The sequence below is a fragment of the Petaurus breviceps genome, unplaced genomic scaffold, assembly GCF_028583685.1.
Source record: "Petaurus breviceps papuanus isolate PSGF00001 unplaced genomic scaffold, PetGlider_PUasm1.0 164, whole genome shotgun sequence".
Classification (NCBI taxonomy): domain Eukaryota; kingdom Metazoa; phylum Chordata; class Mammalia; order Diprotodontia; family Petauridae; genus Petaurus; species Petaurus breviceps.
The window spans coordinates 14,396,608-14,409,214 of record NW_027185735.1 but is presented as its reverse complement, the minus strand read 5'-3'; the positions used below and the strand labels follow the sequence as shown (position 1 = coordinate 14,409,214).

The 12,607-nt window shown below is 39.9% G+C and overlaps 1 protein-coding gene and 1 long non-coding RNA gene across 2 annotated transcripts in view; one reads left to right on the top strand and one right to left on the bottom strand.

The window, feature by feature from the left end:
* Positions 1–12,016, bottom strand: part of PPP1R36 (protein phosphatase 1 regulatory subunit 36) — a 40,542-nt gene extending 28,526 nt beyond the window's left edge. Inside the window, exons 1-2 of the mRNA XM_069082373.1 lie at positions 11,519–12,016; positions 10,317–10,381 (exon numbers count right to left, since the gene is read on the bottom strand). Coding sequence (XP_068938474.1) covers positions 10,317–10,381; positions 11,519–11,890 — 437 coding nt within the window. The 5' untranslated portion in view covers positions 11,891–12,016. The remainder of the gene's footprint in view (positions 1–10,316; positions 10,382–11,518) is intronic.
* Positions 10,745–12,237, top strand: LOC138156886 (uncharacterized). The gene is made up of 2 exons (XR_011167243.1): positions 10,745–11,243; positions 12,013–12,237. It is a non-coding gene; the product is annotated as an uncharacterized lncRNA (long non-coding RNA).
* The last annotated feature ends 370 nt before the right edge of the window (positions 12,238–12,607 follow it).

Below are 12,607 nucleotides of genomic sequence, written 5' to 3'. Positions count from 1 at the left end.
GAAAAGTTAAATGATTTGCTGGTGGGTCATAAAGCTAGTAAAATCATTCAATTCAACAAACACTTACCAAGTGCCTACTTTGTGCCAATCGTTATGCTAGGTGCTGAAGATCCAAAGTCAAAACTAAGTCATAAATGTATGTGTGTGTATTTACATAGATCATACATTTGTCATGTGCATATCTACATGTAGAGTGTGTACATATATTTGTATCTGTGTGTGTGCATGCGCAAGTGTGTATAATGATAGGATCACCTAGAGAGGTGGAGAATCATCTAGTCCAGCTCCATTTTACAGATGAAGAAACTAAGTCTCAGAGAAGTTAAGTGATTTGCCCAAACTCACACAGGCAGTAAAATGAAACTCAGATCCTGTGACTCCAGGTTCAGCACTCTGTCCACTGCCCCTATTCTCATGGAAGTTTCATCCTGTTTTCCAGATATTAAACCCAGTTATTTTGACTCTAAGGAGCCCAGGGGTCCTTCTGTCATATCATGTTGCTGGTTTTTAAAGATGTGTCAGAAAATTCTGTGATCTTCCCTTTGATCTAGTGATACTCGTGGAAGCTAGTCTTTCCCATAGTTTTTCCACTGTTAGGACACAGCATTCTTCCAATTTTCCCAATACTGCATCATAATCACTGTTTCCCCTCAGTCCTAATTAAAGGTAAGATATGTGCTATTTTCAGGATCTACAGCTAAAATTAAGACCTTGATTTGCACCATCTTACGTTTTTCATAGTTTGACAATCATTCTATGGTTGTTGTCTCCTTCCTCTGGGCCAGGATGAAACACTGGGGACATATGGGGATACAGGAGATTTAAAGTGGGGCACTGGCTTAGCCCAGGCTACCTGTCCATAAGCAAATTTCCTGGTCTCAATGCAGATTTATAGCTGACTACCTGAAGCCCTTCTATTTCTTTTCTTATGATAGGTCTTCTAGTGACAATGTTGAATTACGGTATTGGAAGGGTTCATTAAAGCAGTAACAGACAGGATTGCTGACACTGTTAAGACAATGCTTACTAAGTTCAGGTTAGCCCAAGAACTTGGACATGCAGCTTGATAGTAAAATTATCAGTTGTTTAATGAAGTCTGCATGGTTCAATAGAAAATATTGGAAAACCTGGGTTCAAATGACAGCTCTATCACTTTCTTGCCAGTGTGGCCTTAGGCAAGTCACTTCTTTGGGATTCCTTTTCCTTATCCCTAAAATTTGAAGGCTGGACTAAATGACCTTCAAAGGTGTCTTTCAAAAGTCTAAATTTGTGGCTATATGCATAAGATCTTAGGTTAAAGATAACCAGAAGGCTTCTGACAACAACTTTACTGGGCAAATGCACACACACTCCAAGAGGGACTGAGAAGTTATGCTGAATAACAGAGGAATCTTGGGAATTTTCAAATAGTATATCATCCAAGCCATAATTAGGATTTGTACTTTAGGCCAAAGTTTGGTCCTATATTCCTTGTATGTCTAAGCCATCTATTTTTGATAAAAATGTTACCCCCAGATGATAAAAACCAAGATAGCTGATTATGGATACTTCTGTAGGTTACTTGTAAAATACTCAGCCATCCAAAGCCTTACTAGTCTCTCCAAACCTACCTTTCTAGTTTTCTAATCTCCCACTTTTTTACATTGTCACTTTTCTACCCAGAGTATTTTATATTCATGGAGGTGGCTGTCAATGTAGGTAACAGTGCTGGGCCTGGAGCCAGGAAGACTTTTCTTCTTTAGTTCAAATTCAGCCTTAGACGCTTACTATCTGTGTGACCTTGACCAAGTCACTTAACCCTGGTGGCCTCAGTTTCCTCATCTGTAAAGTGAGTTGGAAAAGGCAATGGCAAACCTCTCCAGTATCTCTGACCAAAAAAAAAAACCAAATGGGATCACAAAGAGTTGGAAGAGACAGAACAACAACAAAAGACAATTTCTTATTCTTAAAACACATCTTGTACATTCCTACCCTCCCATTCTCACCTATGTCTTCACATTATACACTCAATCTAAAATGCTTACCTGTCCATCTGAATCCAAACCATCTTTGAAGATGTCAAAATATTTTGGAGATGCCCTGTTTCCCAGAGCTAAGGCTCAGCAAGCAGGCTGTGTCCTGAGCTTGGCATAACAATCCTTTGCATTCAGGATGATCACACTCTAGCAAAGCATATTGCTTGGACCAACATCAGGTGTTCACTGAGGTAGATTTAGTTCCCCCTATTTCCCAGGGTCATCCATCACATATTCACAATCCCTGTTTCTTGTCGCTGACAGGTACTGCACTCTTATTCTTGTCACAGAACTTTGGTTCTGTCCCCCTGAAGGGTGGGCACAACTCCAAGACTTCAGACAATACTGTTCTCCCAGGGCTAAACAGTAACTCAAGACTTAAAAATGATTATGCAATGGTCCAGTCCAGGATATGTATAAGATCCAGCATGTTAAGCCCTCCTTTTTAGGAAGAGTGGGTTCCATATGCATACATCATTTTCTTCACTCTGAAATTAACTAAACTTCTTTTTGTGTCCTGACTCTCCTGTCTCTAGCCTGTTCTGTTTGGCTCTGGCCACCCCCAGGTTAGAGGCTAGTTCTGGTCCAGTTGACACTAATTGGTTACCAAAGTGGGATTTGACGGGGTGGTAGAGGTGGCTGTGGCGGCAGCAGCAGTAGTAGTTGCTGCTTCTGGAGCTCTGGGCCCACAGATGGTGGGAGATGCAGTGACTGATACAAAACCCCTAAAGCCTGGGACAGTACACCCACTCCCCATCCCCGGCCCTACTACGACTGGAAGCAGAGGTCTGCATTGACAGGGAGTTGGAAAGTCAAGTATTTGGCTGGGAAGATGAGTAAACAGCATAAAAAAAGTTGGACTATAGAATCTTACTTTGGTGACAAAGAAGATCAAAACATACAACCAGAAGAAGACAACAAAATCAAAACTCCTACATCAAAAGCCTCCAAGAAAAATATGAATTGATGACAGGCCATGGAAGAGTTCAGAAATGATTTTGAAAATCTAGGAAGAGGGGTGGCTAGGTGGTGCAGTGAATAGAGCACCAGCCCTGGAGTCAGGAGGACTTGAGTTCAAATCCAACCTCAGACACTTAACACAAAAAACTAGCCCTGTGACCTTGGGCAAGTCACAATTGCCCTCCAAAAAGAAAAAAAAGAAAATCAAGTAAGAGAACTAGAGTAAAAAATTGGGACGAGAAATGAGAGTAATGCAAGAAAATCATGAGATGTGGGATCTGACACTGAATAAGGTCAAATGGATCTTCTGGTACCAGTTGGGGTGGACTAGGAGCCATTGGAGATTTATTTTTCTAAAGTCTGACCCCGCCTCACCTGGTGAGTCTAGGGATCTTTCTTGTTCAAATCCTCCCACTCATGCTTGATTAAGCTTGGGCTTTCATTTTGAGAAATGTTTCACAGTCCCTTTTCTTGACCTGGATCATTCTGGTTAAGGCCCGTTTTTTTTTTTTTTTCTGTTTCTCTACACATGAATAGACAAGTTGGTTTTTTTTTTTTGCATGTATGCATGTATGCATCTGGCTTCTTTATTTTTATTTGCTGCATGTGTCAAATTTTATTTGCAATTGTTTACATGTTTGGTTTTATGTTCATCTGGAACTGGCTAAAATTAACATTTTAATTGCCTGTTCTTTTTTTTCTGTTTGTATCTATCTTGTCTGTATCTTTGTAAAATGAAAAATGTCTTTGTCATGTTTGTGCTGTGAGCTAGATTCTGTTAGTTTGAAAGATTTAAAATGCAGCCACCCAAAAAATTTTCTAAGGGCTATAGTTACAGAGAACACTGGAAAAGAATTAACTTCACGAACTCTCACCTTAGGTTTTCTGAGGGAGATTAGAAGTTATTTTTTTTCCTGTGGTCCCAACACTGGTCAAGTTGGGGCTACAGAAATAAAGTTAGATAATTAAAGTTGCAGAACCACCAAAAACACCGTAGCAGATTCTGGAGGTTTTGAGATTCTTCATTAAGGAGTTTGGCAATTAATCACTTCTTGAAACTTTGCGGTAATTCCAGGAAATCACCCCCTTCTGAAACATCTTAGTAAGTTTTGAGGTACCACTCTGTAGATTTTATTTTAAGGAAAAATAAGGATTAAATCTTTTAAGAGTCTTTTTTAAGTTTGGAAAGTAATTGACAAGATTAATAGCTTTAATTGTTTTAGGGCAGTGAAGGTAAGTTGTTTAGAAGAAAGCCAAGAAATGAAGAAAGTAAAAAAAAATAGGTAAATAGCAAACTCTTGTTAACCCTTCCTTTATTGTCCCCGAGTCCCTTTCTGCACCATCAGGAAAGGAAAATATGGTCACCTTTAAATAAAGATTAGGGTAGATAAGGAAAAAGGGAAAGCACCCCAGAAAGTATTGAGGGACACTCCTCCCCAGAACCCCAATCACTCAGCATGTCCCATTCTCCCTCCCCTGGAGTATATCTCAGCTGTGGAGATTGCTAACAAGACCATTACAATCCATCTCTCTCTGTTAACCCCTCTCATCTCTTATCAGATTAAGATATTGAGAATATGGAGAATTGTAGGAAAACTTGAATTCTGCCCCACCTGGTAGAAAGTGGGGACAGCAGCCACAATAGGGCCCAACACACCCTGCCCCAGGAACTTCCCAACCCCAACACTTACATAGTTTTCCAGGGGAGAGCCAGCATTCCATGAGCCCTATCACCAGGAACTACTATAAATGGGAAGGTACCACCACCAACCCCAAACCCTAGGCAGTGCCTTCTTCCACCCCCATAGTCCTGTCAGTCAGTGTCTCCAAGGCAGACTGACCCTCACCAGGCCCCATCCAGCCTGGGCGTGTCCCAGTGCTCCTGGCAGTGCCTAGCCTGGCAGTACAGGGTGGGGAGTCAGTCAATCTCTGCCCTTGGTAAGCCCACCCTTCTCTGTTCCAGTTACAGAAATGTATTAGCTGTGTAATTTTAGGCAAGTTATTTTATTTCTGTTTGTCCCAGTTTCCTGATTTATAAAGAGAAAAATACTAATGATTGTTGTGGAATCAAAATGATATAATGATTGTAAAGGGCTTAACACAGTGACTGGCATATGCTAAGCATTACATTATTATTGTTATTATTATTTCTTTAATTGAATGCTGTTCCTCCATGTCTGATAATTTTAAAATGGTTTTAAAAGGTCAAAGGTAGTAAGATCAATGATTTTTATACGTGAAAATTTGGAAGTGCAATTGGTGTCATCTGAAGTTTATTTGAGTTATTATTGTATTTCTAAATTTATGTTGTAAAATTTGAGGGATCATTGTAAAACAGAAAACTGTTAGAGGAAGCAGTTTTTAACTGGATGCTGTCACACATGAATGCTTCTCTTTTATTGGACATAAGGGTAGGGGGTTCTTTCAGACCCCCTTCCTTTGGTCAAAAGGATGTGATAAAAATTGGATATTTGAAAATTGTTAAATATTTAATGAAGCATATTTAGTTATAAGCACATAATAATAATAATAATAATAATGCTATTACTACTAATAATAATATTTACTATAATAACAGATTTTCATTTGAAAATCTTGGCTATTATGTAGCTTCAACATATGAATGATGAGTCAATTGTTAGGTATTTGTTATATGTTTGAAGTCCCAGAATATGGGTAGTTTTAATTTATAAGTAAAAGATAAACGAAATATTAAGTGTTAAGGGACCATCAGGAAAGACACTCGAGCTCTAAGTTATGTTTAGTGAAAATTTTCTATTTTAGGGAAAAATTCCTGGGACTATAAATTTACTGTTGTTTTGAGCTTTGATTACAGGAATAGTCATCTGAATTGTCATGAAGCAAATAGTAGAAAATGGCATGTGCAGCGGGCTGAGGACTGGTAAGGTGGATGTTTGTTCCTGGGAAAGGTTGTGGGGATGAGCTAGAACATGACATAGGGTAGGATCCCCTGACTCTATTTCCCCATTGTGCTATTTCCTTTCTGAAAAAAGAAAATTCCCCACCTGCTTGATCCCGAGTCTTGCCTTTAATGTTCTGTGACTATATGATTGGCTGTCAGATATGACTCATGCCTGGAATCAAACAGAGCTAAGGGATTTTTTTTTCCAACAGAGCTAAGGGAGTTTTTCCCTCTGTTATGATATTATGTTCCTCCTTTTATAGAAAATTTCTATAAAGAAGTTTTATAAATACAACACTAAATCTATTATATCATAGATCAATACTGGAATATCTCATAGGCTTCAAGTATAAACATCTTACAATTTTAACCTATATTTATGGTCAAATTTTAATGTGGGGATGATATCCTCCAAGAGGGGAAATAATTAGACAAAGTAATAAGACAAAGATGATAATGTAAAAGTCTTCTAATTATATGGAATAGTAAATTTTGAGAAAAGCAACAGGATTAGATTGTTTTCTCTAAGAACTATATACAGATATATATGATTAGCTTCTAAATTTATCAATCATGGAAATACAGGCTTTCAGTATGCTTTGGTAATAAATTCTAAAGTTTTATTAATTAAAGATTAATTGGAATTTACACATAAATTGTATTGATTGATAATGGTACAAAAAGTGAAAATATTTTTTCTGTTTTTCAAGTATCTGATCATTTTAGATGGCAGAAAAACAGGCCATAAATGAGCTTCCTAAGAAAAAGCCCTAGAACCAGACAGATTTACAAATGAATTCTATCAAACATTATATCGAGTACAGGATTTAGGTAAGGATTAGAGACGGCAAGGCTAACAGAGTAACAAGTAAGCTTATGCCTCTGTTACATGGGACTTGATGTTAATGTTTAAGTTTTCTTAGTTAGTTTGGTGACATGTAAATCTCCTTTCTCTGAACTAGCCCTCTGTGAGCATTCTAAATAATCTTTTTTTTTTTAAAGCAATCGGGGTTAAGTAACTTGCTCAAGGTTACATGGCCAGTTATTTCTGGGTGTGGTGCTAAGTATCTGAGCCCAGATTTGAACCCCAGGTCATCTCGACACTGGAGCCAGTGCTCTTACTTGCTGAGCCACCTGGCCGCCCCTCATTCTAAGTAATCTGATCTGTACCTGACTTAATGTAATTATGCAATCATGGGAATTGTGAGAAAAACTTTATTGCATTGTTTACTCCTGGATCATCTGAAGCAAGACCCTGCTTCTGAGCAGTCAGACTCAGAAGCATCCAATATGCAGATGAGACAGTTGTCCTAAGATTCTGGATGAGAAGCTGAATCTACTGTCTTTGTTGTATTTTTTTAATCTTTCTCCTTTTGTTATGTACCCAACCACTAAGGCCCTGATTCAAGTGTATGCTGATATTTTCTCACTATTTTTGGTAAATAAATTACCTGGGACACACTTCCCTCAAGAAACTAACCCACATTGGGCAATATGCCATGACATATACCTGCTTCTCTTTTATTGGACATGAGGGTAGGGGGTTCTTTCAGACCCCCTTCCTTTGGTCAAAAGGGGGAAATGTCAAAATATTTTGGAGATACCCTGTTTCCCAGAAGTAAGGCCCAGCAAGCAGGGCTGTGTTCTGAGCTTGGTATAACAATAATCCTTTGCACTCAAGAAGATAACATCACCCTCTGGGCAAAGCATATTGCTTGGACCAGCACTAGGTAGGTGTTCACTGGGGGATTCACCCAGGGCCATCCATCATTCACAATCCCTGTTTCTTGTCATAGGTACTACACTCCTGTTTCCATCACAGAACTCTGGTTCTGTTCCCTGCAGGACAAAAGCCTTCCTTCTTAAGAAGTGGGGCTTCTGTAAGTATAAGTCATTTTGCTCACTTTGAAATTAATTAAACTTCTGTTTTGTGCCCTAACTCTGCTCTGTTTGTTTGGCTATGGTCACTAACAGGTTAGAGGCCTGTTCTGATCCAGTTGACAAAGGCCTTACTCAAGTCCCACCTTCTCCACAAGGTTGGTCTAAATCCATCCCCAGCCCATAATAAGTATTTGTCTGTACCCCCTCACCTACTACTTACATACTAGATGTATTTTTATCCCCAACTAAACTCTAAACTCCTTGATATTCCTTCATATAATTCACAGTTTAAGCACAGACAAAATTTTGAGCAGACACTAAATATCTGCTGCCTAACTGACTGGTTTATGTGAAAGGCTGGGAGGCCTGTGTGATGTCTGATGAAATCAAGATAACTGGAGGAGACACTTTATCTCTGGGTCTCTTGTGACTACCATGCCTCTGATGCTACCTTGGCAATACTTTATAAAACTCACTTACCTTCTTTCCATGCCAGGGGGTTGGGCTGGGCAGAGTTTCAAGGTGCAGCATGTCTCAGGCACGGAAATAGCAGATCATAGGCTTATTTGTTTACAAGTTAAGAGAGGTTCACAGAATATTTCAATGCTTGTGTTTTCATTTGGTGTGTGGTATGTTTGAACTTAAAAGGAAAAGTGTCTGTCATTACATCAAGGTTCAAACGTTACATTTGACACAAAAGGTACTTTTTCCCTCACTCTCATACTATTTTATATCATTGACTGTTATTTGAAACTCACTGAAGGGATGAAATAGATGCTTTTGAGTTTAGCAGTAAGAGAGTGCTTGAACACTAACTTGTAAATTTTAAAAATCAGTTATTGCAAATTGTTTCAGTAATACTGCAAATAAAAAAAAGTCTTTACTTACTGAAATTTTTTTAACAAGTGAATGGAAGATTTACTTTTACTTTTAGAAAAGGAAAACTGAAATAGTCTTAAAGCATAAGAAGGTTTAAGTTAACATGTCAGTATATTCTTCACCATGCAAATTCTCAAACATTATTTCTGTTATCACTATGTCATATTAATAATTATATTTGTTGTTGTTCAGTCACTTTAGTCATTTCTGACTCCGACTCCTTTTGAGGTTTCACTTGGCAAAGATAATGTAGAATATAAAATTTTTGCCATTTTCTTCTCCAGCTCTTTTTACAGATGAGGAAAGTAAGGTAAACTGGGTTAAGTGACTTGCCCAGGATCACATAGCTAGTAAGTGACTGAGGTCAGATTTGAACCCAGGTCTTCCTGACTACAGACACAGTGCCACCTATAACTATATAATCCTTTGTTATTACAAAGTGTTCTCATATATTTTTTTTGATCCTTAAAACAACACTGTAAGATAGATAATGTACACCTGTTAAATAGTCATTTTTCCATTACTATTTTCCAGGCAAGTAAGTAGTAGTTGGGGGAGGAGAAAGGAAGGGCACCTTGGATTCAGGCCTTCTCATTATAAGAACAGTATTCTCTCCACCCCTGCCTCTCTCAATATATACATTAATCACTTTGACTATTTGGTTCAAAAACCTACAACTCTCCTAATCTTTTCCCTGGTATTTTTTGGTCTTGGTGATTAATACAGGGTCTGATGCTTTAGGAATTACTGAATAGAAGTTTCTGGGATACATAATGTGGGAATGAGCTATAAAACTATTGATTTGGGCTTATAAGTTACTAGAAATATTGCAACATTTAACAGGTTTAAAATTCACACACATTTGGTTTGTAATAAAAAATTATGCCAATCTTTTAAATGACCTCAGTTTGTTATGTAAATCATATGCCAATGAATGTTCATTTTCGTCCTTCTGTAAGAACATTCTTCTACTATATTGACATTTGTGAAAAAGGTAGATGAGGCTGTGCCTTGCTACTAAAATGAAAGATGTCAAACATTATTTGACAATTATACATTAACATATATAGAACACATTATATATACATTAAAGATATATGGCATTTATACATTAAAGGTGTAATGCCATATTTTCTGAGAAGGTGATAGGAAAAGTAATCAAATAAATTACTTAGGCTACTTGATATGTATATTATATAAAATATTTAAGCCATCTGAGCAATGGAAAGAGTGTAGTGGAAAGATCACTGGACTGAAAATCAGAAGACCTGGGCTGGAGTCCCTGTTACATCCCTCAATAGCTATGTGACTATGGGAAACTCACTTATCTCTGACCCTCCATTTCTTTATCTATAAAACAGGAAAATAATATTTATACTATCTCACAGGGTTGTTCTGAGAAAAGCACTTTATAAGATGTAAAAGCCTATAGAAGTAGAATCTATTGTTAATTCTCAAAATGACAATCAGGAAAAAAAATTTACTTTATTCCATTAACTATAAAGTTCAATATTCAATGTAAATAGTACACCTACTAAGTACTTAACATTTTGGAGATAAAAAGCTCTTTTCAGCCAAACCCTTTTGACACCTTCAACAAATTCTCAATAAGAATTAGCTTTTAAGCACATTAGAATATTTCACATAAATATTTTTACCTTTTTAATTTAAGAGTGTTGCTCTCATGATCCCAGTACCATTTCCCTATTGGTGGGGATAAAGGCTGAAAAGCAAGAAGATTCAATTATTAAGTGTCACTAAGTCTCCATGAAACCTAAAACACCTTCATCTTTACTCTTCTTAGTTTCAATAAAGAGCTATAACATGGTTCCTTAAATGCAAATTTAGTAAGTTTTATTCCATTTGCTCCCACAAAAGTGGAATTCTCCCCCTCCCTTTTTGAATCTGTGCTTCCAGTATGTTGTTGGTAGAATAGTTTTCTTTTTAAATGTTTGTTCTTTGCCATAGAGAGGCTAGAAGTCATAATTTGACACTGATTTTGGACTCTGGGATCTGATTATGCCAAAAGGACGACCTAGTTGCTGTCCTCCTCACATATAAGATTCTTAAGACAGGGCCTACCTACCCTGTAGATAGCGCCTGCCGTGGCCATAGCTCCGGAACACATCCAAATGAAAAGGTTAAGGCAACTGAAACCACCCTAACCCCCGTCCTTCCTGTCCAAATACTACCCAAGCTCTCTTCCAGAAAACCCATAAAGGGCCACGACTGGGAGATACGCTTTGCAATTTGTGAGGTTCTGATCCCTTCAGAATGTTATTGTTGGTGTTGGTGTTTTTGCTTGAGGGCTCAACATTGAATCAAAAGCATTACCCTCCCCTTTTTTAAAGTTTTCCCGACAGGGATGCTCCTGAGCACATAAACTCATGATGACGAAACAGACGCTGGCCTGGGTGGGCAGGAGCTGGCCCTCATTTTTTAGAGAAACGTGCATGAGAAAGCTACACCCCGTACCCCTCTGGGCTTGGAAGCGTCGCCCCCGACCCTGCTCTCGGGGGCAGCCAACTAACTCAAAGACGCCTGTGCCAGCAGCCAATCCTCTCTGGGATCTCCCCGGGAATGAGGTAACTTACAGCTCCCTCGCCCAATCGGGTGCAGTGCCAGTGGGGAGCTCAGCGACAGCGGTGGTGGGGCCTCCACTCTCCGCCCAGCTGCTTGAGGAGAGCTTGCAGAGAGCCCCGCAGCATAGTGCCCGGGGCCGGGGCTTCCGAAGGGGCTTGCTACGCCTGCCCTCTGGCCACCTCCGGCGTCTCCTCCTTTCCCTGCCTTGCTTCTGCGCTGGGAAAGGGAGAGGGGAGCGAGGAGCGGCAAGAGGGCCGGACCGTGGGATCGAACTTACAATCAGAACGTTCAACCGCCCCTTTCTCGAGCTGGCCTCGGGAGTTCGGGGGGAGCTGGGGAATCCCCGCCCCCCACGCTCACTCCCTTCTCCGTTCCCCAGTGGGGGCAGAAAGGTCCTGCCGGGCAGGGCGCCTGGCCCATGTTCCCTGGCGCCTTTGGAAACAGCCTGCACCGCGCTCTTGAACGACGTGCCCAGGCCGAACCCAAAGCCGGCTTTTTTGAGCAGCCTGCGGTATCTCTGGCGGATGCAAGGCCGTGGCGGTGCAATAGCGGTGGCAGTGGCAGCAGCAGCCGCAGCTGCAACAACAGCAGCAGCAGCGGTCGCCGCAGCATTTTCGAGGGACTCCGGCTCCTCTCCCTCAGACTCCATGCTTCAGGAATCTGCTATGACCTCTGCTTCTTATATAGAAGGGGTGGGGTGGAGAGTCGTCACAGAGACACCCTCATGATATGCTGGGCTCAGAGAATGCTTTCTCTATGTTCTACTTGCAGCCCCCACTAGTCGCTGCCTGGCCCAGTTCGGAACATACCTGGTTTTGGATCCTGCAGGAAGGGCTCTGTCCCTTACGGACTTAGTCACCTCTCAGAAGTTGTGGTTTGCACTTCTCTAAAACGGGAGTACACAGCTCCTGGAACTCGCCCAGTTCGCCGGGGTGGTGTAAGGAAAATGTATGTGAAGGTACTTTGTAAAATAATAAAATATATTCCTCCACTGTGTTTTCAAATTCCCGCCCCCCACCTTTTTTTAAACACTCCCGCCCCAGGACTACTTAGTATACAGAATTTCAAGACAAAATAGAGGATTTCAGATGAAGCCAGTTCAACTGCTGTTAGAAAACATCTTATCTTCCAAGTAGACATTTCCATTATTTTTCTTCTCTTTCTTCGGTGTCTTGGAAAAATAGTAGAGAACTAGAATACATGCATAATTTCTGCCTTAGTCCTTTCAAAAGAAAACCCCTACAGAGTTTATTTCTAGAGATTTAATGGGACTCTTTCCAAATATCTCCCTTTTCTTCATTTCCACATAGGCAAGGGGGAAACAATTCACTTTTTTCCCTTTAACAACACTTCAAAAGAAATTGAC